Source organism: Gavia stellata, chromosome 6 (assembly GCF_030936135.1).
Source record: "Gavia stellata isolate bGavSte3 chromosome 6, bGavSte3.hap2, whole genome shotgun sequence".
Taxonomy (NCBI): domain Eukaryota; kingdom Metazoa; phylum Chordata; class Aves; order Gaviiformes; family Gaviidae; genus Gavia; species Gavia stellata.
The window spans coordinates 58,698,753-58,726,175 of NC_082599.1; the positions used below are offsets into that span (position 1 = coordinate 58,698,753).

Sequence of the window (27,423 nt, forward strand, 5' to 3'; positions counted from 1 at the left end):
CCCTGCCACCAAGAAGGCATTTGGAGACCCTGGCTCACCCCTCTGGCCCGTCCTCCTGGGGAACAGCTCGATTCCTGCTGCCCATCATTGGATGGGAAGGAGACAGCTCAGCAAGACCCTATATCCCACGTCATCACTTTTTGTGCAGCCACAGGAGACCGGCTGGGATCGCTACACCCAAGTATTTTCTTCTAGGACATAGGCAGTACTCCTTGTAACAAGAAAACCAGACTGCCAGGTCTCTCCCCTCCAGCATGCGGAGAGAAGAGCACTACCCCCTACCATCGAGCTGCTGCTGAGGCCACGCAGCACCCGCCTCACAGAAGCCTGAGTAGGAGCTTTGCTCAGGGCTGGAGGAGAGGCAGGGCAGGGAAAGCAGGGTTACCTCCCGCAGGGAAGCTTGGAGGCCCATTCAGAGCTACTGTTCTGTCCTCCCTGCGCCACTCGGGGATCGCACATGTGCCATCTCAGCACGCAGAGGCTGAAGTCCGTCTCATCCTGAAGATTGTGTCTTTTCTCCTCGCCAGCTGAGCCCACAACTACGTTTGCTACTACTTCTGGCAGCCGTCTTCTTTCACCCCGCCATGCTCCGCAGGCTGCAGCGGGATCTACCGTGGGGCAGGCTGGCAGCGTGGAATGGGAGAGGCTGAAGCAGAGATTTATCTCACCCCCACTTCTAAGCATGGGCATAAGCATCCAGATATCCAGGGGGATGGATGTTATCCAATAGTCTAATGTGCCCATAGTTAAAAGCAGGTATTTATCTTTCGTGTCTTCCAAAGGACAAGAAACAAACTACAAATCAAAAGGTGTAAATAAGCAAAGTAAAACTACCATCAGAACAATTCTCTCATCCTCGGAGTGTACAATAGAATAGGAAAAAAAAAAAAAGGACATTGCTCCAGTTCATGGAAAATGAATATCCAGAAGCAAATCAGCATTAGCACACTACAATATAGGATAACAACTGTCCTGTCCTGTTGTGAGAATGATTATTTATTGCTTAGTCAGTCATAAATGCAGACTTGTAACACTGTCATGAAAATTTACACGTGCAAGCACACCGCTTTCCTCCCCAACCTTGCAAGGACCATAAAGAAGTAGAAACAAAACACCCTAGCAATACTCCAGTTTTCAATGTGAAAAATACACATGCCTGGGAAATGTAAACTTTTTCCTGTCTTCCGTAAATGCAGATGACTCTTCGTAAATATATACGGCAAAGTAGCATAGTTGCCCTGAAGACCAAGTCTAAGTAACAATGTTAGTTCAAGGACAATTAAAAAAATAAACGTTGGAAGAGTTTGAGGAACAGCAAATGCTCTCTGTGCACAACACAGGACTCTACCTCTCCCCCAAGCTGTTGCAGTCCAAACTCGCAGCCTGGCAGGGCAAGAAGAGAGCTCATAGGAGAGTTGAGGGACAGCGGAGAGAGAGGACAATTGACACCTTCTACCCCATCACAGAGAACCCATGGTAATGAACCCACGACAAAGCTACGTTGTTAAGCCAGGCAGGATGCGCTAGGATTCTCCAGAACGTTTCTCCCCAGGAAAAACAACCTAAAATAGGGAATTTGGGGGGGAACAAAGCTTTATTTCAGTGAATGCTTTTGAAAATCAAAACCTAATCCAACCAGAAGTCTAGGTCATGAATTGTTTTATACATGTCCATCTTCTTGTTTCAGGTTAATTTCTTTTTAGTCATTGCCATTTGGTTACAGGAACCTTGTGCTGTGGAAACCACTCCTCTGCAGCCATGGTTCATAGCGAGGCTTGCCATGCATCACAGCTGGAGACGTGAGTTTTCTCTGTTGGCCACCGAAATCTGATGCACTGATTCAAAGCAAAGTCCAATGCAAAGGCAGGCCTTTGGAGAAAACTTGTAGGGGAGCTCCAGGCAATAACCCTCCAAAGCTAAAGAGAACACTCATGTTTGAAGGAGACTTGTAATATTGAGCAAACTGCCTTGTGGGCAAAGACAAGGAAGGTGGCTGTCAAAAAAATCCATGGAATACCCAACAACCCCCTGTCATGATGTGATGGTACTTTCTCTGTCATGATGGCTGTTAGTAAAAAGTTCAGCCCAGAAAATATTTTGCGCACACTTAAATCCAATAGCGAGTTGATATCAGCAAAGCGTTTGCCTAATCTGGCTGTGCAAGTCCCATACCTGACTGATGAATTAATAAACTTTGAGTACTCAAGAGACACTCAAAGTGGCAGCCAACTGGGAAGAGAGTTCTGAACCGAAATTAATAATATCAAAAGCAAATTAAGGATAAAAATCACTAAATGTTATTTTTGTTCTTCCCTTACCTGTTACATGACCTGATTTTCCTTTCAAAAAACAGCAAGAAAGGACACACTTTGGGCAGTGACAGCCTCTTGCACCCCCTCATGCAAGGAAGTGTTCTACATTATGCCTGCGGTGCTGAAATGTAAAACGCTTTCTCATTTTTAAGTGCTGTGCTGCATGCTCCTCTATACAAAAAAGCCACAGGAGTCGATGTTTTTAAAGGTGATGAACTCCTGCAGTTCGCAACAGCTTCAGCACTCCTACAAATCAGTAGATGTCTGATTCACGGGCAATCACGGTCTGAGCAAGTTTTTCATGTCGGTTTTTTCCCCCTCCCTTCATCGAACAGCATTTGTTACCGGTATATTGGTACCATCTGCCCTTTACTTCCCGCGACAAGGCTCTTGGATCCTATGGCTGCAACCACACGGAAAAGCAAATTCATTGCCAAACGTCCACAGAGGCGCCCGCTGGGTAAGTTACAGGCGGATCAAACAGCACAGCTGCGCGGGCCTCATCCCCACCAGGCCCCCCCGACAGCCTCCCCCCGCGCTGTGCGCCGGCTGCCCGCCCTGGGGCGCGGAGGCCTCCCCTCCCCGGGGGGCTTCGGGGCCGCTCCAGCGGCGGGAGAGGCCGGGGCAGCGGCGGCGGCTGCTGGTGCAGCCGACCGGGGGTTCCTGCGCTCACACCCCACGCGAGGCTGGGCCACGCCGCCCCCCGCCCCAGGCCCAGGCCCAGGCCCAGGCCCAAGGCCCAGGCCTGTCTTGACACTGCGCGGTCGCCCCGCTGGTGGAGGCGGCGGGGAAGAAGCGAGGAAGGAACCCGGGAACCGGAAAGAAAAAAACCAAACACACCACCACCCTCAAAATCCGCCTTTTTTCTTCTTAAAACAACCCCGCCCCGCCCCGCCCCGCCGGGAAGGGAAGCGGAGGGGAGGGAAGGGGCGCGGCCGCGCGCACGGCGTGCTGACGTCACCGCCCTCCGCCACTGTGCGACGTGGCCTTGGCAGACCCCCGCGAGCGGTAAGGGCGGCACGGGCCCCGCGCGCTCCCCCCGTCTTGCTGCGGGCGCCCCTCCGCCTGAGGGGACGGGGGGCGGCGGGAGGGAGCCCCGGGCCCGCCGGGCCGGTCTCCCCCGGGGGGGCGGTTCGGGGGCCGGGGCTCCCCTTGGAGCGAGGCCGCTGGCCTGTGCGGCGTGTCCCGGGGCGGTGGGGGGAGCTGGGGCAGGCAGGGCGGCCCGGCCTCGGCCGCAGTGACAAGGAGGGGAGTCTCAGGGGGGCCTTAGCAGGGTGACATGAGAGGGTCGGGTGTGAGGGACCGTCCTGTCAGAGGGTCTGTAGTGACGAGTGGCCGCAGAGCCCTCCAGCCTGGTGTCCTGCCGGGGGGTGCTTGGTTTTGAGAACAAGACTAGGCCATGGTATTTCTGTCGGGGCTCACCCACCCTCCACCAGCTTTTGGCTTGGGGATTTTTTGAAACGGGTGACTTTCGTCTGTTTAGGATTTCTCAATCAATAGTTTTCTCAGAAACATAACAGGACATAAGCTGAAAGCAAGCTGCAATGGAGCTGTTGTTTTCTGTGTTGAAAGGCATAATTTTTCATATTTTTGCAGGTAGTGGTAGGTCATCATGTTTATATATTGACACAGTGTCTTTATTTCCTGCAAAGTGGAAGTGTCTTTTGAAGTCCAGCTAGGTTGGAATATGACATTTTAAGTTATCTTAAGTCTTCACAAATTTTGTAGTGCTCCTTCTACTTCTGTGATTAAAAAATTACCTCTTTTCAGTATATATGTGGCACCACCAATACTAAATCCGTTCATCTTTGCAGGTAATCATGGATCAGGTAATGCAATTCGTGGAGCCCAGCCGTCAGTTTGTAAAAGACTCCATACGACTTGTTAAAAGATGCACCAAGCCTGACAGGAAAGGTAAAGCACACAATAAAACAGAACGCAGCCCTTATTTCATCTTATATTTTATGGTGTATCTTTCCCTATGTGACTTGATTTATTTGTCATTAATGTTACTCAGCTTCCAGTATGAGATTTGAACTTGAGCAGTTGTCCAGTTGTTAATGGGTTTATGGTTCTGGGTATAATAAACTCAAATGTGTCCTTTTCTGGTATGTACTCCGTCAGGTGTGTGAGTGGTACTAAAACTCGCCTTATGAAATAGGCTGAGCAGCTGAAATTGGCCATTTTGAGACAGGCAAGTAATAATTTTCACGTATTAGGTAAACTGGTCTGAGAAGAGCTTGCGTGCCCTTTGAAAAGACATATGGAGCAGTCGGGTTTGTCTGATTGCCGTCAAGTTGGGGGAAGTTCTGGAGGAAACTGCTTGTTAATGTGACCTCGGAGGAAACGCTTCATTTTAGGAGACTCCAAAGGAGCTAGGATTGCTTTTGGCAGTGCCCATTCAGTACTTCACGGTTGTCAGTGACTGCCTGATTGGGACAGGAAGAACTTTCTTGCTGGAAGTATAGGAGAGAAGATTTTTGGACTTCCTCGAAGGTGTTAGAGAGAAGCTGTAACTATAACCAGAATATAACTGATTGTCCGTAATGGTAGTAGTTACGATGCTTTATTCACATGCTCAGGATGAAGTTCACTGACATCTTTTGAGATCAGTAAGGAACTTCATTGTCAGACTGGCAGCGTTGTGAGGGGCTGTTGACCTTAGTCCACTTCATGGTTCCTGTCTTAAAATAATTGAGACTATTACTTCAGTAAGTACTCACATTTTGCAGGGACTTAAGATGCCGTCTTCCTGTGACAAACATAAATGCAGCTTTTCCATTTTTGATACTATATTGGGAATTATTTTCAGGGCTTTTAAGAGGTATAAAGGAAAGAGAATGGAATAAACATTCTTTGAATTGTTGTGGACTGTGGGTTATTTCTGATTCTGCTTACTATTTAAAATTATTGAGACTGGCCATGCTTTGTGGAAAGCAGCATCTTCTCTCCTAAAATCTCCTCTGTCTTCTGAAAAAGTGGATTTGTTTCTCAATGTCAATGCAGTTTGCTTTCAAACTGCTTCCTGTGTTAACATTATCATTTCCTAAAGAGAGATCTCTCCTTTGGCCACAGTAGTGCACATCTCCTCTGTGCTATACATGAGGTTTCCTAGACTAAAATTTTTTTGGTTTTCCAGAGTTCCAGAAGATTGCCATGGCAACAGCAATAGGCTTTGCGATAATGGGATTTATTGGTTTCTTTGTCAAATTGATCCATATCCCAATCAACAACATCATTGTGTAAGTAAATATGAACCTTCACTTTCACTAAATTTTACATTGTTTTACCTGTTCAATGTTAAATAGAGGATGTTAGTGAGCCCTACAGGATCCACGTTGCTTTAGTATCTGTGCATTTTGCACGTTAGTGTAATATGACAGGTGCTACTTGATTCAAAGGACATGATGAGGAAGTAGATTGTTAATTTAGCATGCTGCAAAATATTAGATCCATGGTTCTTAATTTTTTTTCTCAAGTATTCTGCTTCAAAGCTAAATGTCAAATATTTTGATTTCCAGTCCCTTAGCGTGTGTTTATCCATACAACATTTACCTTATTTGGATCTTACATACTCCTACTGTTTCCAGTTTGTAATTTGGGTATCCAAAATAAACGCATGGACAGTAAGGTAGAGAAAACCGTGTGATTGTGCTGGAAGCTGACAGGGCACAGAACAAAGTTGGTCTTGTTTCATTTACTGAGCGCTAGATATGTTTGAAACTTTGTTTTACATGTAACTGCATTCTGTAAAATACCTTTTGAAATAAACGTTGCAGCATGAAAACTTGACCCTTAAATTGACAGGCAGCCATGGTACTGATGTATTAATGCTACCAATTACAACTCCTCGGATTCTCCAGAGCTGATGTAATCCCTTTCCTAGCACGGGAATGGATTAAATACTATTCCGTGACCATGACATGTGGCTTGCTTTTACCTGTCAGAGTGGTCCTCTAGGCAAGGAGAAATGCTTGAAAATAGGAGATAAATGGGAGTAACGTTTGTCCTAATAAGGCGATGGTGGGAGGATAAATTAGATTTCAGATGGGATTACTTGATCACACTTGATTAGTCCAAACTGATTACTTTGTTCTCTCAACAGAGGCGGCTGAATATTCATCATGAAGAACAAGACACATTGTGACACTTGCTGCAAAGATTTCACAGCTTTGTAACTTGCTTGCTATTAAACAAGCTCAGTTTGGGTTTTCACACATCCTTGTCATCTTATTCCTCTTTTAAAGTGTATGCGATCGTACCCGTCTACATTACAGGCGTTTTTTTTTAGTAGTAGTAGAGTGGCATTTTTTGTTCTGTTACTTCTTTCAACCATAATAGAATCACTCAGGTAGGAAAGAACCCTGGGAGGCCCACCCTCCTGCTCAAAGCTGGGTCAGCGTTGCATTCTGACAAGGTTGCTTAGGGCTTTGTCCAGTCGCGTATGAAAACCCCCAAGGGTGACAATGGTACAGCCTCTCTTCAGAAGCTGTTCCAATGCTTAATTTACTGCTTAGTAAACAGCATTGTTTCAGCAAAAGTAGGCAGCAAGAAAAGCATTACTGTATCCTCTCCAGTGGTGATTTAAAGGTCTCTCAGCTGAAATTCTTGTCACTAATTTCTGAAATCACCATCATTACTCCTAGTTCCTTTCTGCATTTGGAAGTCCTCTTAGGTTATATTATTATGTACTTGACTGGGAAAAAACCTCCATCAAATAAAGAACTTGCATTGCCCACCCATATTCTGATGGCATAATTAAGTAACCAACTAAGTTTGGCTTTCTAAGATGTACAGCTTGAGGTTAATTTAGTTGTCAGAGCTACTCAGCAGTCCTTCAGCGAATCAACAACTCGCTCACACTGTTGGGACAGGATATACACCCATTTTGGTTCTGTAAGGCAACTGCATATAGAATTATAAAGGGCTCTGCATGTGTTGACCTGGAAGCTGCCATTATTAAACGATTGAATATTTTGATTTGATTTGATTTTAAAAACTAAGCCTGCAAAAACTCTGGTAGATGCAATGCTCTTTGTCCTCAGATTGAGCTTAAGAAATTTGTATTTCACTCCAAAAAGCTTATTGTAACTTCTGCAAATATCAAATGCATACAGTCCTGTTTCTATTACAGACTCTAAAAGCACTTAGTACTGGGAAATCTGATACTGGTATTACAGCAAAACCGAAGCTTGTTCAGTACACAGCCTTGCTTCGTAAGTAGAAAAGTTCAATTATTACTCTTCTAGAGAAATCTTCACCAGCACCTATATACGTTACAAACCAGGGTAGAAAAATTAACTACACTCTTAGAACTATATTAACCGGTGATAGCACTATAATGTGCGACTCTGAACTGTATTTCCTTGTGGCAAAAGGGGAAAAAATAGTTCAGTACTGGAATAAAATACTTTGTAAGAATAGGCTGAACTAACCAGATAAGCAGTAGCAGTTTCTTCACATTCACTTCTGTTTGTGATCATACTGGGTGGCAGCTCATGTGTCTTCTGATTAAGTGGTATGAGGTACCAGAATGAAGTACTCAATTATTGCTACTAATCTTGATTTGATCTCAAGTGCCTTTTTTATTTCAGATTTGTTTTCCATTCAGTACATAAAATCAGTGCCTGCTTACATCTTTCGGAACAGATTTACTGTCTTAATTCAGTGAAATTTTGCAGTAATTTGAGTTGAGTCAGATCAGACAAGGCAGCTGGAACTCATCTTATCTTTTGATAGCCATTGTCCACAGCAAAGGCTTGTCCGTCTCGATGGTCACAGTCCCGGAGTCATCATAGGTATTGGAAGTACTGACGAGCGTTCCAAACCTCAGCACCTGGTTATCTACAAAAACCCAAAAAAGTAGAAGACTTAGTGGTACTCTTGAAACAAATGCATTGATGTGCATTTATTGTTGTGAAGATTGCTGCTTCCGCAAAGAAGGAATAAAACAGCTGAGTAAATCTAACCACGATAAACAACCTCTAAAATAGCTCTGTTAAATATTAATTAGAAGGCTTGTGTAAGACTGTAGCTGATGACCTGTAGAGGGAATAAATTAACACTTAATCCCCAAATTAACATTTTGGGTTTACAGCAGATTATTACAAAAGCAGATTGTTGAATGATCCCCTGACTTTCACATCTGAAAATTTGTATTTCATTAGCATCAGCTCAAGTGCCAGTGCTAGACAAGGTATTTAAAGTAAAAGGCGGCAGAGGATCTTAACTGTAGTTCCAAACGTGGGATTTGCTTTAGCTCAGCAGCAAGCCTATAATCTCTTAAAATGTGAACAGTTCTAGAGCAAAGGCCTGCCGTTAAAAGTGGTATTATTTAACAACTTTTGCTGTGAAATAAGTGACTTACGTCTTTTCTTCTATGGCATATCTAGTGACATAGGTGTCCACGTGCATTAGAAACCAAGTGGCATTACTCTAACAAATAGCTAACGTCAATTTTAGGAGCGTTTAATACAGCTAACAGTGCAGTTGTAATGATAATTTTGAAATATCTGTGCGGTTTTAAACAACTGTTACATGTTGTTTTAGCTGATGTGTTTTAAGGGTTACACAGACTTCCTACAAGCTGAGACCAAAGATAAGAGCTGCCCCCAAAACAAAAAAACCTCAGAGTTTAACTTGTATCTCCCATTTCCTCCCTTTTGGAGCTAGCATTGCTTGCATTTTGCAAACATATGAACTTCCCCAAAGGCACTCTAAGACTAGTCAGTTCTTTATTAGTCCTTGCTTATATAATGGTTCAGAGTAAGAACTCTAAGACTATCCTTTGTTTTAGCCTGTACGAAAAGCCAAATGACAGCTTTTAGTGACGCCACCGAGGGTTACATTTCTATGAAGGATACAAGGAGAGCTGTGGCTGGGGAGAATTGTTCAGGTGGATCAGCAAGCCTGTGTAGCCTGTCAGAGAGGCCAAATCCTGCCTTAATACTGAAGGAGGAATCCTCTGCATTTTCTGTCAAGTGGCCGACCGCAGTTAGAGATCCCTGCGATCATGAGGTGGGCAAAACAACCTATTAAGCTCTATTTTGTGATTTGCACGCGAGACACCTATTCCAATTGTGGATGTGAACATGGGCTACAGTAAACTTGGGTGTAGTAACGTATTACTACAATGCATGTTGCACTGTCTACCCGTTGCTGGAAGCTGCATGGAAGGAATTGATCTTGCCAGGCTGTATGGCTTGAAAATGAGAGACGGTCTGACAAAAGGCAGGATGTACAATGGGGTTCAGTGTCTCTTCTACCAAATCTGTGCTTGCTGCTGTTTGTTCCTGCTCCGACTCTTGTTATTAGCCTGAAAGGAGCTGAAGAGAAGGTTTCGGCTGCTAGCTGTGTTTGGTTGCAATGAGAGAGTAACACCCGAGTTTCACTACTGCTTTAAACGGAAGAGTCCTGCCATTTGAATCTCTCAGGAGTTTGAAGCTTAACTGCAATGCAGTGCTGAAATTCAGCAAGGGGGCGGGGGAGAAAAAGTACTGTACTAGATCAATTCTGTACCTAAAATAAAGGTGCTAGTTTCTATCAGCATGATTTTGGACACACAAGAGTGCTGGGAAGGCTTCTAGACAAATTCCAGGACGCGTGAGTTTTGGTGTTTGACTTTGGAAGAGACGGCAGAGGCCTTGCCAGAAGCTGATGTGCTGGACTGAGTTGCCAGAGAACCCAGATCTCACCCATTGCAGGTAAACGGGTCATTTGCTGAGGTAACACACAGGCCAAGCTCCCTGTGTAAAAATACTCCCCAAATACTTTGTGAGGTGCTACGATCAAGTTATGAATGTTTCCAGTCGGTTTTAAGTAGGAAAGAACCTTAAATAGTTTTAAAGTACTTGTTGACACACAAATTACCCATTTTTGGTTACTATCTATTGAAGCTTGAAGTGGGGGAGGACGAACTTAGTGGATCAACTCGTACTCTTCTTCTGTATAAACGCACACATTTAGTATCACTGCTTCTTGCTCAAGACTGTCAGAATAATTCTTAATGTTTCAGCTTTGCATGTGAAATAAAGGCTCTGTAGAAGGCAAGAATTAAGAACAACATGGCAGCTTAATGAAACAAAATGCAAAGCAGTATTTCTTCATGCATAAAATTAAGTGAATATCTTGCCTTTTTTTTTCTTTAAATAAAAAGTTCATACCCACTAGGTGGAGCCTTTTCTCTTTCTCTACCAGATTTGCTTCTCTGCACGAATCACAGTTTGAAATGCCGAGGTGAAAAAAATGCAAAAACTATAAACCAGCACTGCTGACTCACGTGGCTGAAATGGACCCATTCCAAGTACTTGGTTTCACAACCAGCCAACATTTCAACTAACATAATTAAAAATGTATGCTTTCCATTCAATAAATGAACAGTAATTAATGTGAAAAACTAGGTTTAAGCCAGTAAAGGAGTAAGAGGATGTACATACCTACTGCTTCTAGGAAAACTCCCTGCTGTGTCATGGATTATGATGTGAAGCTTACAAGGTCAAAGAAGTGGGAAGTTTTATCAGTTCATACCTGATCCATTCCCTTTTTTTAAAATGGCTTTCAGTCTTATTTAAGTCCTAGCAAGAGCTTATGCCTTGGGGAAAAAACCTATTACCAACACACCCCTCCCCCCCATTCTTGCTATTGAAATGATTTTTCTGAAGCGCATTCCAAAGCAAACAACCTTTTTATTTCCTCATATTTAGTATTTACAGTTTTGATGGGTACCAAAAATTATTTTAATGAAGGATTTCACAATGTGATTTTTTAAAAGAAATCTAAATCTCAAAACCCCTGGGATTTTTAGAATTCTCTAATTAAAAGGAAATTTATTTTGGATCACTGAAGATTTTCTTTTAGACAGATATTAGTCTTTTGTTTTTCACGAGAACCTTCAAGAGCTGATTTGGATAAAACCAGGAGCGATTCATCAAAAACAACACACCCACCTCTCCAGCAGCATTAGACATTTTTCCCCCCTAAAGTTTTGCTTAGTGCTTTGGTTCCAATCGAACTGTGTTTACTGATAATAGACTGTTGATGAGAAAAATACTCTACCCAGGCTCCTCCACAATGTAGCTATACTATTTTTCATCACTCTCCATCTATAAAGTCAGCATGTCTCGGGGGCACCGAGCGCAGATGGCCAGGCCTCCAAGGAAAGCAGTGGGGGTCATGAGCGGTTACACGAGAAAGTAACTAAGTAGTAGTTCCATGGTGTGGTTTTGAAGTCGGACAACTCCGGACTTCAGAACTAAAAGCAAATGCTTTTCTTGCCTTTTAGAAAAAAACAACAAACCAAGAACAAACCAAAAACCAAAGAACAAAATTATAAGACAGGTTTTTATGCTGTGCCCTATGTCCTTACCTATAAAGAAAGATTCTCACTTCTGTTTGATGGATTTCAATATATCGCTAATTCAGACCTAACCATGGTCATGGGCAGGGCTTATTTCGATGTGGTAGTGGAAGAATGTTTTTCTAGCAGTTTTTAATTTTGTTTAGCAGGTGGTTGAATGTGTCAGGGTTTGAGAATGTTGGAAATAATTTAGAGAAGAAATCTGAGGGTTGTAGGTGAGCTTCCCAAAGGAGCGTAATCACAAAGATCATTATTTCTTAGACATCCCTTTTGCTGATCAAATTATAAGACAAAGGAAGCCTCGTTAACCCCAAGACTGCCACTTCCACTATTTTAGTGGTCCTTTTTGATACTTTTTTTTAAATACACAATTCTAAGGATGCCACGTGGAAAATGTTAATCTCGGATGTAAGATTTTGAAAATTGAGGAACCTTATGGTTGCCAGAACAACATTTGGAAATGTTAACCAAATGCACCCTATAAGTAATCCAGCTATATAAAACAAACAAAATAGCCCAAACCTAAAAAATATATTTTAAAAACTCTTATCATATTTATACCTCTACCATGGTTGGGAGTTTTATTTTTTAGTTGATGGTACTGAAAATGAGACCTAAGCCTTGCTTGCAATGTGTTCACCGTTGTGCTGCAGGCTTTCAGCCTGGGAACTGAGGAATAGCATGGACTAATTATAATGAGATTGGGTCTTGTCATGTTAGGTGCTGCAAAAATACTAACTCTCAGTATCAGGTTACTCCTCTTAATAACTGTATTCATGATCTAGTAGACTTATAAACATTATTTCTATGACTTCATTGTACTATTTAGGATGCTTAAAGTTCAGTCCAGCAGAAGAGGGCTTATATCAAGGTCTCACATACATCTTAGAAGCTGCACTTAAGCAGGGCTTGAGGGAGGCATATATAGAGAAAAAAATTATTCTTAAACATATTACAGAATCATTAAGGTTGGAAAAGACCTGTAAGATCATCAAGTCCAACCATCACCCCAACAGCACCACGCCCACTAAACCATGTCCCGCAGAGCCACGTCCACACGTTCCTTGAACACCTCCAGTGATGGGGACTCCACCACCTCCCTGGGCAGCCTCTTCCAATGCTTCACCACTCTCTCAGGAAAGACATTCTTCCCAATATCCAGCCTGAACCTCCCCTGGACCAACCTGAGGCCATTTCCTCTTGTCCTGTCGCTTGTCACTTGGGAGAAGAGACCAACACCCACCTCACCACAACCCCCTTTCAGGCAGTTGTAGAGAGCGATGAGGTCTCCCCTCAGCCTCCTCTTCTCCAGACTGAACAACCCCAGCTCCCTCAGCCGCTCCTCAGCAGACTTGTGCTCCAGACCCCTCACCAGCTCCGTCGCCCTTCTCTGGACACGCTCCAGCACCTCAATGTCCTTCTTGTAGTGAGGGACCCAAAACTGAACACAGCATTCGAGGTGCGGCCTCACCAGTGCCAAGTACAGGGGCACGATCCCCTCCCTACTCCTGCTGCCCACACTATCCTAGATGTATATGATGTATCATGTATGGCAAAAGCAAATAATGTCATTAATTTGAAAGACTTAATTGAACAAGCAGGCCCTCTGGTTATTCCTACATCTATACCAAACCCACAATGGAATCTGGACAGCTGAGAGGCATTTAACTGCAGTATCTGATGGTCATGCTGGAAGAGGAGTTTATGAAGTGCAAGTCCTTCCCTACCAGAAGTAGGTTTAGTGAAGAAAGTGATTTTGGTGTGAGAACGGCCAGTCACGCCCCATGTCTTTATCCGAAGACATGTAGGCAAACGGAAGCCTTTTGGAAAGCCCTTGAATGCAGCGGTGTAGCACAAGGGTCCCCACTTCATGGGATGTCACCAAGTCAGGGTCTTACTACTGCGACCACAAATGACTGAGAACAAAACACTGTCACGATAAGCATGTCCCACATTGATACCGTGAAATCTATACGATGCTTCCTTTTCTCAACCGTGTGTCTCAATTACTTCCTGCAATATGTAAAGTCACATTATGCTGATGTCCACCACCGAAAATAGAAATAGGTACAGGAATACAAGCAGATTGCCACTGCTGGCATGGATGTTTGGAATATTAAAATAATTAATTATTAATTAAAAGCTTTATTATAGTGAATGTAATCCTCTTCCCCCAGGCAAATGCTGCATCAAAATGATAGAAAATTAAGATCAATAAGCTGAAACACAAGTTAAAGTGAAATATTGAATTACCATTTGGTATCCTATTACAGTTTATCTGGAGAGGATTTCCCTGAAGTTCTGTGTTAGGAGCAAAAATCTGCATTTAAATGGAGATGCATTAGTAACGCATGAGCTAGTACTTTGCAGGTCACCCTGTGTCTGCAGAACAGCAGCATTAATTTTGCTATTTAAAATAAAAACCAAATAGTTTATAGCCTGATTTTCCTTTCATTCCTTCTAGTTTTAAACTTGTGATTAGACTGACTTCACCAGAGTTAATCTTGATTTACACTGATGTATACAAAGGAAAAATTGGGTCCTTGATCTCTGTGCAGTGGGAACCGCAAAACTGGAAGTTGCAAATAACAGTAATTTACAATAAAACACGAACTATTTTCAATACTGACACAACACAGAAGTACCATAAAGGCTTGCCGAGTCTGCTGGGAGGGGACAGGCTAGCCTGTCGTGGCAGAGACCCCTCAGGGCCACGGGGAGTTTTGAACAGGCAGAGATTGCGTTGGGCAACTTTTGTAACTATTGTAACTTGTGGTACCTGGTTTTGTGGCACAGACCAAGGGGTTTGTAATCTCAACAGATTCTCATGAGAGCATCGAGAGACTACGGGGCAAAGGGGGCCCAGCAGGCAGGGCCGGGTGGTTATTCCACCGGTTCAGAGGCTGGCAAAGACTCTGGGCAGGGGCTCTCCAGCACCGGCTGCCGGGCCTCACGTCGGGGGGAATTTAGGATGTGACAACAAAACCACTGGCTGTCAAGGCTTAACGATTTCATTTAAAAAGAGAGAAAAATACATTAACAGAACTGTGTGTTCTACCCTGGATAGAAACCACCCGTCTTGGGTGAGCCTTCAGAAATGCAAATGGATGTCAGAAGTTTTCACATTTATTTCCAGCACACATTTTTTCCACATATTTTTCCAGCTTTGTAATCATGGTGGTACTGTAAGAATAGCTCAAACTCCTCCTGTCACATCACCTGCTTGGTGGCAATTTAAAATGATAAGCTGATAAAAATGATGCTAAGAAATAGAGTGAGCTCTTTCTATGCTAATGTCTCTGCTACTGCTTCACCAACATCAACAAGAATCATTTAACTGCAGGAAGTTTCTATGGCCGTTAGCAGCATTTTAGCACTACTAGCAAGATGTGCTCCAGTGTTTGTTCAAAATCACTTTAGCCTCTTAACTTAATTAAAAGTGGCCCAAAAAGACTGACATGGAAATTGTATATACTATTTTCAGTAGTGCCTTTCCAGTTTAAATATGCTAAAGCTGTACCAATACTACAATAGTAGAAGTGATTTACCAAAAATGTAAGATTACAGAAAGTCAGGGAACCAGCTGGTCTGCAAGATTGTTTCACTAAGCTAAAGGCAAAGTCAGGCTATGAAGTAATTTAAAGAATTTAGTTTAGCCAGTAAGAAGCTGAGTGTTTACTTCATTTTTGATGCTTTTCAGTAGGTTTGTATAACGTTTATCAAACTACTTACAACTCTGAGGGGCTGTACAAGGGACAGGTACTATTAATAATAGTGTTAGAGCATGAAGAAACAGCTGCAGAAATAAAATACAGCTTCAGTTTGACAGTCACTACTGTAGAGATCTTGCATATAATCTAGACAAAATAACTTGTTATTATTTTGGTCTGTCTCTACTTCGCGTTGTGAGATAAAGAACGCTACTCTCATGAGAAAAAGGGGCAAGAGTAATGCTGAGATGCATCAGCTAATGAACTGTCTTAGTTCTAAACTTATCCATGAGATGCCTCATAGCGCACATCATCCCAGTGCGCTGCCATGCTTTAGAGACATTAGTTAGTCACACAAAGCTGAGGATGGCAATCTGGTACAATGCTGAAACCTGAGATTAGCTAAAAACAATGGTGTTCTGTCTTGGCGTTTAGGTCTGAAGCTCTGGTTTGACATGACGGCAAAGAACCTAAAAATACTTGCAATTTCGAAAGCGAAAGCTGCTACACCGCCAAGCTGATATGATGCATCTAATGGTGAAGTACACTGAATTAGTTTAGAGGAAGATACCCAAATGATCCCAGTAAATGACCACATACAGTGCTGCAGAAAAGAGTGAAATTCTCCCTACGTTCCTCCTGACCAGGCTGTTGGAAACAGGGAAGAAAGGTGGGGGAAGAGAAAGGAGAGGCAATCTTTTCCTGACCCAAATTTCAGGGCTGGTAGACTACGTCCATGTACTCAGGCTTCGAACAACTTGGCACCAGCGAGCTTTTCAACACAACCAGATCCAGGACTGACCTTGATCAACATCTTGCCTCTAGCTACAGTCATTTTCCAGCACTTCATAAAAAGATGAAAAAAACCACCCTCTCACAGAAACCCATCTATCCTTTAGTGGGTTTTTAAGTGTGTATTAGTTAACCAGAACACATAGTTAATTATTTTTCTCTTCTGTTCTTTGGAATCCTGATAAATCCTGTCACATTTAGATTCATAAATTCACAAGAAGAGGCAGGAAAAGAGGATTTTAAAACACATGCATAATACAAGTCTTCCAAGCTTCTGTATGGTACCATTGTTCCCATCGTTTGCAAAAATGTGCAGATACAATGATTATTCCCGTAACATCCAAACCGGGCCTGTAGCTGAAATATGGGTATAAGGATATTTGCTCAGTAAATACCTACACAGCTTGGGTTAAATGGGGATCTCGCTCATCTGCTCCACGGAGGAGAAGAGCAGCACTGCCATAAACACTGCACAACCGTCTCAGCCAAGCTCCTCTCCTGCCTACCAGTGCGTAGGAAGAGTCCCCAACGTCAAGTCTGCCATCGAATTTAGCACTGCTCTGCTTCCTTTCTCTGTGGTGGGGATGCGATTTTCCTAAGGGAGTTGATCTAAAGCCAGTCCCTAGCCAGCCCTGAAAAACAAATTTCGGCATGCTAGCTTCTCCTCCTTATCACTGCTGCCAGCACTAGCTCAGCTCCATATCCAGAGTCCTGTTCTGCTGCACAAGTTGCTCTGTCACTGGGCTAGAGTGCCAAAATTAAATTAAATATAATTTGACAAAGCTCTGCAAAGGCTCAGTCCTTAACTCCTGCTTCTGCCACGTTTTGTAGGGGCACGAAGCAGAGCAGCCGAACGATAGCGGGCTGGAACCAATATCTGTGGCAGAACAAAGGTGGCTGTACGCGACGTGCGGTGTTACGATAGCGAAGATCAAAGCAGATCTTCTGAACTCTGGGAGGGGTTCAACATATTGCAGGTTTAAACCCTTCCCCGCCAAGTCCAGCCCCCATCAGAGCCAACCCAGTCCACGGCTGCTCCGTTCAGACTCCTGGGAGGCCCCCAGGAGCCACGTACATGCCGCGGACTCTCTCGACCACCAGTTGCAGAGTTTCTTGCTCCCAGACCTCATGTCAATCAAGCTGCCAGACTAGACAGACTATTAAACTATACCAGAGTAGTGGATCTGGTGCTCAAAGAGCTCCTCTGACCATAAGGAAGCAAACAGTTGCCTTCACCTCTGAGCGCTGGTCAGGGTGCAAAAAAAGCTGGTACCTCCTGTGTGCCCTGCCACACCGAATCCCAGGGCAGCTGGTGGCACAGTGGCTCGCAGAGGGCAAGGGCATCCCCAGCCTTGAATGCAAGCAGCAGCCCCTCTTAGCTACTAGCACTTTACTACAAACAACCAACTTTGATCAAATTAAATCCCGGACAAATGATTTTATTATGCAAGCTTTAATAGCGAACGGCACCATTTCCTAAAAGAGTTTTATGGAAATACGATATTACACTTACACGGAAAAATGAAAAGAACAAACTAGAATATTCATCCTTATGCACAAAAGGCATCATCAATAAAGCAGCTGTGCTTTTGTTTAAAACATTTCTCTGGAAGTGGGTAATTATTATTTAAAAAACCCACACTGATCTGCTCCTGACAGCTCGCAAGGTACGTGTTCATCTACTCGCTCTCCCTGACAGCTGATCTATTCTGAGCACAGGTGACTAACTAATAAAGTCCATTATACTTCTAATAGAAAAGTAATTCCATTTATCTTTGCCGTTCCTAGCAGCACTGCTTCCTTTCCCTGCGCCGGGGTGGGATGCTGTAAGAGGTTTCTAAAATGTGGTTATTTTCACCCCTACAATTGCTGCGCATTACTTAGAATTTTAGATTGCTCTGCTTTCTTCAGGAAAAGCAATTAGACACAGATAATATCACCCTGAGGATGAAGCAAAAGCAATTATTTCTGTTACAAAATGTCCCTCTAGATGTGAACAACTAAGCTTTTTGATTTTTAACTATATTACTTTGTCTTTCTGTTAACAAATAATTAATATGATTACTAACACCCTATGTACCTCTAATGTCTATACTATTTCAATTATAAAGCCATTACTGATGCTTATTAATTCTATTCCATTTATCTTCAAACTTGCATGGTAAACTTACAACATTTGTTGACATTCATGGAGCTGCAGCTCCTCCAAACTCGCTCACAGGAATCCAGCAAAGTTTATCTGCTGCCACCCCTGAGACAGAACATGAAATTCAACAGGAGACGGTAAACCACACTGTTTTTAGTTCAGAGTCACTCAATCGGATTAGATGGCTCTCCACTTCCTCCAAAAAATCAAGGATTTTTTTGAAACAGTGTTGCCCACTGTGTCTTTGCAATCTTCCTTCTTTCTAAGCTATAAAGTCAGCTTTTTTTAAAAAAGTTTCCAACAAAAATGTGACATATGAGACAGCAAAGCCTGTTTTAGCTAGTAATACCCACTTCTCCCACTTCACCCACCATTAGAGCACTTGGCTTCAGGAAGGACACGGGAGTGGTATCTGCCATGTATATGAATCAGAAAGTCAGTGCATATGGCTCATTTAAAGTTTTTGCCTGTTTGCTTTTACAGTCGTCTTTTGGATGCAAGATTCAGATTCATTGTCGATGCTGCTGAAAACAAACAGCTTCTAGATAATGTTTGTCCCCAAAATTAAAAAAGGGAGATCCATCATTAAAGACAAGTCCTAAGTCTCATCGACTGCCAAAGACTTTATTCGAGTGGAAAACTAGCTACTGAGGATCCTTTAGTTAATTGTGCACTCTGGAAAAGCCCGACTGATTTCGAGTAATGATTTCCAATATGGACACTACTCTGTGTTGGTGTGCTTCCTCCTCCTGACCTTTGAAAAGCCTTTCCCCCCCCCCCCCCCCTTGCCTCTCTCCCTTTGCAAACTGGCTAGCGATTCATCTTCTACTTTCAGAAACATGTCATGCACTTCCAGGCCCTGTGATTGTTAAGGATTCAGTGGTTTGGGAAACGTTTTCCCCTGCTGCTTCTCCTCTAGGGAATACTGCCTTAGCAGGGCCATACCATGCTTTCTGCCTGGGCTGAGTGGAATTAAAGGCTTCTGCATTAATCATGCAGCGCCGTGTCAGGCACTGCCCAGGCCAGGTGATGTAAGCTCTTGACCCTCAAAATGCCGAGGCCGAACGCGCTGCTAAATTAATGTAGTGCTACGTGGTACAGTCAAAGACATTAAAGTTTTAAGAGTGCAATTGATTATGTGTGGTTCAACTTTCAAACACATTGGTCAAGATGGATTGCAACAGTCACGCTGTGGCACAGTGATGCATGTCAGCGGGCTCTCAGTTTTACCATATGGAGGACTTGACACTGGCTTTTAATCTACCAATAAACCACCCCTAATGCACTGCAAGGAATAGGCAGGAAAAGGAATTACAAATCCAGTAGTCACGTCTGAAATAAAAGACTAAGCAAACTACATTACAGCTTGTCTGCTTCTGCCGACACCAACCAATTTCTAGCACTTGGGGTTAAAAACCATGATGGCTGCAATTGCCAAGTAAGGAAATACATCCTCAGACAGCCTCTTTTTTTAGGCTATAGGGAGCTTCCAGAAAGTAAATCCGATTTATAGCCTGGGATGTTCCTCATCTCACCTGAAATTACTGTAATCTTCAAACATCTGTCATTCCTCGCTAATTATCAGTGTCTGAGGGGTATTGTAGGAGAAACATTCCTATCGATAGCTAAGGAAGCCACCTTTCTGAATTTTATTTTGAACTCTAAATCAAACTTATTAAATATGACTAGATCTTATTTGACATTGCTTTTCCCGTCTTGGCCATTTGGCGTACTCAACATTTTCCACTCTTTCTTGTTTTGTAGACACTTCACAAAATGTATGACACCTAGCAGAATTTCATAAACTATCTGACTAATTGTTTATAACCATCAAATGTGAAATAATTTATTTTGTAAATAGGGAAAATGTTACTGAAAGCAAAATTATCTCAGAGGAAAAGTAAATTTTGCTAAAAAATACTTTTAAAACATTGCTGTTAGTTCTAGAAACAGTGACAGCAGCTTAAGTTACTCTTAAGTTCACGTATTTCTTAAAAGTATCTGAAGGATGAAAAAGTAGCACTGTAAAAGATTTCTGATTAACGTGGCATCTACAGCAAGAGTAATGTGACTTTTCAGATGTGTGGTATAAGTGTTAGAAAAGGAAATAAGTACAGTTTAAAAAGTTATGAATATGAGTGAGCATCTCTTTATCCTGGGGGAAGAATCATTGGGTTTATTTCCTATGCTGTTTCTAAACTTATTTTAACTAGGTACGTTTGCTTAAAATGGAAAAAATCCCAACAACATTGATTTCTACTTTCACATAAGGCAGGTTAATAATAAAGCACACAGTATTTCCGAATTATAAGCGTACCTTTAACTGCTGCTATGAGGTTTCGTACCAATAGTTTCAACAAGTCTGCTGCATAGTGCATTAAAAGATGGATGTATCTATGACTAATGCATAGGAAAAATTTAATATAGCTAATTAATAAAAATTAATAAAAAAAATAAAGCTAATCCTTTAATTTGAATTCTTCTATACTCTACTATCCTAAATGTTCTACAACATCCAAATAAAATCTCTGACGTCTACATGTTTACAAAGCAAGCAGATGTACCCAAGAATATATTGACACATCTAAGGATTAATCCTGGGATATTCCGATCAGAGTAGACACTTTTCATAACTAACCAAACGCAGAAGTCTCCAAGCAAGCAAGACCTACAACCCTATTTCACCTGTTGGAAGATGTGGAGATAGACACATATTCCTCCTAATATCATAATTTTAGGAGTATATTGCTACATATCACTACAAAACATCCAGTGACATGGAAGAGGGCAGTGTATCTCCGAGGTAACCCTCAAAACCTAGAGATGTCTCATGCAAGCTTTGAGCCCAACATCAGGCTTGGTGATCACTGAACAATTGTATCTATTTTGTAACTTAAGGCACGATCACGTATCAAAAGGTGCGTCTGTCATGGAATAGGCAGCGCTGCTCTTTAGTACCAGGCAGGCTTGTTTTAAGAACCATCAGAATAACGTCACATGCATGCCCACTACAATGCAGACTTCATGAGACCACAGGAAGCACTTTGCAGTGATTCTCAAAATCAGCCAGGAAGAAAGTCTGGTAAGAGCTTAAACCGTACTGGAGGGTGGGCTTAGAGAACACCAAGTAAAACACCAGCATCTCCAGGAAGAGCTGGAGAACCTTGCAAGGTCTGTACAGAACTGATATAGATGAGCCCTGCAGCAATGAGGTCAGTACATGGCAAGACGTTTGTCATGTCATGTCATGTGCAAGAGTGAAACATAGATGATACAGATTTTGAAGTACAGGGCTCATTTACAGGTAGGTAAGCAGAACAGAGAGCAATAAAGTGTCAAGCCTAAAAGCTCTGAGCAAAAATGTAATTATACGACTTCTAACATCGTTGGCAGCCAGGTGGACAAATCTCTGAATGCTGCTTTGAAAGGGTACCCATAAATAGTCATAGGATTCTCCGGCAAAGCACAGGACCTTTAAGGAAGGCCAGAATACTGCAGGAAGCTCTTACTCAAATATACCCGAAGTCAGTCAGCCATCGAGGATGCCTTACAGATCTCACACACACAAACTATATTGGACGTGGACTGAGTGGCTTGAAAACAATGCTGCAGAACAGAAAAAGTCCCTCAAATCTATCATTTAGGAAGAGGGAAGGAACACTACCAAAGATTTAACAGCAGAAAAAACATCCCTTGGAAAGCTTGCCTTGCTACAGCACTCTGAACTCACTAAATGCAGTTTGCTGGCTAACCTGTCGCCCGCAGGTAAACACTCCTGTTAAGGAAGTTTTGTTCCCTCTCTTGGATCATGGACTTCAAAAGTCAGAGGATGCTGAACGCAACACCGGGACAACTCCTGTAATTTGCAGAAGACAGAACGGACAATATCATCGATGTAGTGTAATGAGCCGTTTCCCTCCTCCTACTGTGATTAATGGCGTGGATAGGAGGTCTGTTCACTGCGCTGATAGACCTGATTCTGGCCCTGGAGGCATGCCCTATATATAGCGCTGTGTGAATACATGCATGAGAGACTGGCAGGCAGAAGCAGCCCTGGGAGCCTTTGTTATTGTCCGGTTTACTCTTTCCTGAGCTCCTCCAGCTTGCACAATCTGTGTAGCCTCTGGGAAGGCAGCTTTAGAATTGGCTGGCTTGATGGAAAAAGCTGCTTTTCTCGATGCATATGATGCAAAGCAATATGACAGTGATTGACAGCTGGGGGGGAAGAGGAGAGGAATTATTAGTTAAGGCAGGGTATTGTGCGAAGGAGAAAAAGGGAGAAGGAAAAAAGGAAAATTCCTCATTACCACAGCACGTGTGCAGTGGCAGAGATAAGAGTTGCTGGTTTTTATAATAATAATCATTATTAAAATCAGTTAGGTTGACACAAGTTTATGATGATATAAATAATACCCCAGTGATTACTGGATGTTTTTCTTCAAAACTTAATCTTCCCCAAATAGAAAATAGTTAATAAGTTTAGGAGTCTGCCAGTCTACCCCCCCTCCACATTTTGTGAACAGGTAACGTAATGAGAATATAACCCCCAGGGCCTAGTCCTAGCTACACTTCCATTGATACACACTACGCTCCCAATGCATACATTTACGGTGAGCCAGAATTTGCCTGCCAGTTTCTCATTCCCTTCTCCGTTATACTGTGGAGCCAACTGTAATTTTTATTGAATGCTGCAATTACATTGCAATACACTGGGCAAAAGTGCGCTGCTGCTTTTGTGCTTTCTTAGCTCAGGTCTGAAAACAGCAGAAGAAGCTGTAATTGATTCCATTGGCTTTTTTCATATTGAAACAAAAGGTAACATCTAGAGAAACTTCCTTCCACTAGAAAGATGAGGAACTCAAAATTTGGAGTCTCTCGCTTTTTTCCCTGTAGGAGATGGTACACGCCGGACAGAGACACCCCATTTTAGTTTATCTTCAGCAGACTGTTAGGTTCTGGACCACTAGCATGGAAAGCTGAAGTCTTGGGAAAAAAAAAACAAACCCAAAAACCAAAAGGGGAAATGATACCAACTTGAAGACACTTGTGGCAAACCCAGAGATATTAAAATACATCAAGGAGGAAAGAGCTTATTTGAACAAATCCCAACTGGCTCTTATTCTTAGTGCTGAGTAAAATACCCATTTCCAGAGCTCCAGGAGACTTGCTGGAAACCACTACTCGTTGCTGCTATTTGGAAATAAAAGTTTTACAAGCATCTCATAAGAATATGCCATGCTTGCATTCAGCCTAAAGGAACTACCATCATCAGTAAACAGGTTATGCTGTAGTTTTCCTTCTGTTGCATATGTGCATGCAGCTCTGTATAACAAAGTCATAGGAGACAAGGTTAGGAAATGCCATGCGCAGCAGTTTGTCTGTCAATACAGAAACCTTTTCTTCCAGAGCAGAAACCAAATGTTGGATTTTTTTCGATTAAATTTTGATCTTCTACAAGTACCAGACCATACGCCACAGCACGCTCAGTTTGATGTAGCATTAACACCAGTATTTTAACAACTTCTGCATGGAATCGTGATGCTCTAAACCACCAGACCCTCCCCTCGAAACCCCTTAATTGCTAATGGAACCAATTTCAGTGTATGCCCTTCCGAAAATCCTGGAACTCAAACCCCTCACGCTTTATAGAAGGCTGTAATCCAGGGTCATCTTTGCAAAAGATCTGCAAGTCAAGATGGATCACGACGGGTCAAACTGTGAATGTATTTCTCGCTTTGAAAACATCTACCTGGTAGATCTCACTATCATTCCTTAGGGAGATCGGGTTCAAACAGTACAAATCTTCAGGCCATTTGAGTACATTCGCTATCATCTTCAGGGACAACTGCAGTTCCAAGACATCCGCACACTCATCTTTAGGGTAAATTCATACCTAATTTGGACTTTATCTAGTCGGTCCAGTTCACTGTTCTTTTCTACAGGCTACAGTTCAGAGAGGTGCTAAATCATGTGCTTAAGCTAAGTCAGACAGACATGTCCCTGATATAAAAACCTCAGCACCCAGCCTGTGTTGTGCTGAATCAAAGTCCAAAGGATTCCGCTGAAAACCCCTGACCACGTAACATGATGGAAAAAGGACAGAGAAATTTGTAACCTCTCACAACAACATCTAGACCCACCAGTGCCTTTAATTCTTGATTTAAAAAGCAAGCAAGACAAAACTCAGCCTAGCAAAGCCCTTCTACTTTTAAATTAATCTCTCTATTTATAACCTTAATGATAGTAAGACACATCAATAATAGCATGGTATGAAAACTCCTCTCTTTTCTCCCCAAAGCAGTTTTTCTTACAACGATTATGGTAATTTTTCTTGTCTCTTGATTAAATGAAGGCGGCTTGCTTCACTTAGGTATGTCTTGCCGGAGCCAAGCTGGCTTTACATTTTGGCGCCCACACAGAACTCCAAAACAGAAAAACCTTTGCCAAGAAAGATCTAGCATTCAAAAGCTGCTCAATCTTGACACTGTGTAGTCTCCTCCATTTTCGTTGCAGCTTGGTTAAGGAGGAGGGAAGTTTTTTTACTTGTCGCATTAAGCCAAAATTGGGTTAATCTGACCCTAGTGACAACGAGACAATTTCAGGAACATGTGGAAGTCCTGCGCTACTTTTCAAGAAATGGTACATGCAGGAGTTATCTTCCCCCGCAATCTCTCAAACAAATACCCCTTTCCCACCCCCCACTACCCAAACTAAAGTCATATGTTTAGAAATTCATCCTCTGAAGTGATCTAGACATTCTGACAGCCGCAATTTATCAACATAAATTACTGCACTTCACAGCAAAGCTTCTGTCATAAGAAAACACCGTGTGCCCCAAATTGCCTGCTGCCCTCTTCAATAATCAGCCTAGTTTTTAAGATCTAGAGATCTGCTGATAAAGGACACCTTGGTGCATACAGCGACAAAAAAATTGAGTTTCATACACATCACTGGAAACGTCCACATACTGGTCTATTAATCTTTAGATTGGGGTCATTTTTCTCTGGAGATGTGGTAATAGATTACTTGGAGGGAAAATGGGGAAGAGCACCCAGACAGGGGCCTGCTTAATACCAAGCAAGCTCACCTCCTTCCTTCTCCGTTTAACCCTAAAAAGTATCTAATGGCCAAAGCTGCTGTTAACTCTGTATTGACCAACACCGATGCAAAAGGAGCGCACAATGTGTTCGTAACATCAGTCTGCCCCTACATCTTCTCAAGCACCCTACACCTTAAGACCCATGCTGGCAATGCTCCTCTTCTCTCCCCGATCACAGCCCATTTTGCTGGTTCCAGCGTCATCACCCACCTGCCAGAGAGCTCCTCAAATCCCCTACCCAACCTCCTTTGCATTTCTCTACCTTCTTCTTTTTTCTGGGAATCAAAATCTACTCACTTTTGAAAAGGCACAGGAGAAAGTGAGCAAGCTCTGACCCTTTGTCTTTTCTCCTGTGGAGATTCAGTCTCTAGGTTACCGCAGATAAAAAAGACTTTCTCTCCTCCCCTCGTTCCTCAATCCCTCTGGATGAGCCTCAGCATGGTCCCAGACCTTCAGCCCCACATTTTAATGTTCTTTTGGTTCAGGACCTTTAAAACTACCTGAGGAAAAACATACCTGAAAGTGCCTTGGAAGGACTTACAGAGGGAAGTGGTCTCACGTTCTTCAGTACTTTTGCCAGTCCTGATTTTTATATTATTTCTCCCCACGTGGACTCTGAAAACCGTGAATACCAGCAGCATAGGGAATGCTCACCACTGTCTTTAGGGGCACACTTCTCCACCCACAGACCAGAAATCAGGGCTGGGAACTCAAATCAGTGGAGTTCCCTCTGTGCAAATGACCAAGAACGAGGCAGTGCCCACACTGGGTTCCTCCTCTTTCACCATAGGTCTTTCATTCTGCAGCCAAGGAGACGGTCTGTCAGGGTAGAAGAAAAGCGCATTGTGCTTCGCCACCCCTGCATCAGCTGAGCTGCCTGTGGGGGCCATGTCTATAGGCATAAACTAAAGTAGTCTCAAGCTGCTGCATGGTGTGCCGGCATCCAGCCTGCCTCCTGGATGGCTCAGGAACACCAGCACCGGGAAGGACAATTCAGTGGTTTAATGACATCGCCACTTTGCATCTCTGCAGCCCTCTGGTCTCCTTATACCTCAAGAGAGCCTCAAAATTAAGCTCTTTAGATGTATTTCTCTCTGTTCACCATAACCTCAAAAAACACCTCCTCCTGTATAACACAGTACGCACTGGCATTGCTGAGATTAAAGGGTTCTGTTAGGATTTTCGCTGAATCTTCCTCCTTCCAAGATACCAACATAAGCTTTTCTGTATTATTGCCCATACAAGTTTCTCAGGAGGCACCCGACTTCTAAATGATGACTTAAATGTCTTAAAAGCTTTAGGCTCTTCCTGATCAGTTAGGAACATCTACAAAGAGGGTGGCTGCATTTTGAATTTTTTGGGACAACACAGACTGGACTTGATTGAGAGAGAAAAAAGGTATTTATACGAGGAATAAATTGAAGTATTACCAGGTAGTCCCATATATAATGGGACAGTATAATACTAACCAATTCTAATATATTCTCTAATGGTCCTGTTCTATTTCTCATTTATTTCAGTCTTGAATCCCTAAATGTCACTTGTCCTGTGGGAGACTATTACAGACCCTCATTGATATTAATGGCATCTGCTTCGCAGAGCTAGCAACCCCCCAACAGCATCAGACATTTAGAGCTTTAGGAGGGGAAGCTCTTCCATTATACTTTATCATAGACAACGTGAAATTCTGTCTCTCCACACTCTGGGAACATCACCCCAGTTTCACAGCAGGGATGACTTGCTCATTGTGCTGTTTCTTGCCATTTAGATCACAGAACCACTAAGGTTGGAAAAGACCTGTAAGATCATCAAGTCCAACCATCACCCCAACCCCACCATGCCCACTAAACCATGTCCCACAGTGCCACGTCCACACGTTCCTCGAACACCTCCAGTGATGGTGACTCCACCACCTCCCTGGGCAGCCTGTTCCAATGCTTCAACACTCTCTCAGGAAAGACATTCTTCCCAATATCCAGCCTGAACCTCCCCTGGCGCAACTTGAGGTC

At 42.9% G+C, this 27,423-nt stretch overlaps 2 protein-coding genes across 2 annotated transcripts in view; one reads left to right on the forward strand and one right to left on the reverse strand.

Annotated features, from left to right (window-relative positions):
• Positions 1-3,276: 3,276 nt before the first annotated feature.
• Positions 3,277-6,531, forward strand: SEC61G (SEC61 translocon subunit gamma). The gene is made up of 4 exons (XM_059818919.1): positions 3,277-3,320; positions 4,127-4,226; positions 5,452-5,554; positions 6,418-6,531. The coding sequence occupies exons 2-4, from the start codon at positions 4,133-4,135 to the stop codon at positions 6,425-6,427; spliced, it is 207 nt and encodes a 68-aa protein (XP_059674902.1). The 5' UTR covers positions 3,277-3,320; positions 4,127-4,132; the 3' UTR covers positions 6,428-6,531.
• A 1,357-nt stretch (positions 6,532-7,888) lies between these two features.
• Positions 7,889-27,423, reverse strand: part of TPK1 (thiamin pyrophosphokinase 1) — a 243,471-nt gene continuing 223,936 nt past the window's right edge. The window contains exon 8 of the mRNA XM_059819089.1: positions 7,889-8,156. Within this exon, the coding sequence (XP_059675072.1) occupies positions 8,038-8,156 (119 nt within the window). The 3' untranslated portion in view covers positions 7,889-8,037. The remainder of the gene's footprint in view (positions 8,157-27,423) is intronic.

Coding starts and splice junctions, on each gene's coding strand:
- SEC61G (XM_059818919.1), top strand. CDS start 4,133: ATGGATCAGGTAATGCAATTCGTGGAGCCCAGCCGTCAGTTTGTAAAA. Junction 4,227..5,451: donor CACCAAGCCTGACAGGAAAG/GTAAAGCACACA, acceptor TTGGTTTTCCAG/AGTTCCAGAAGATTGCCATG.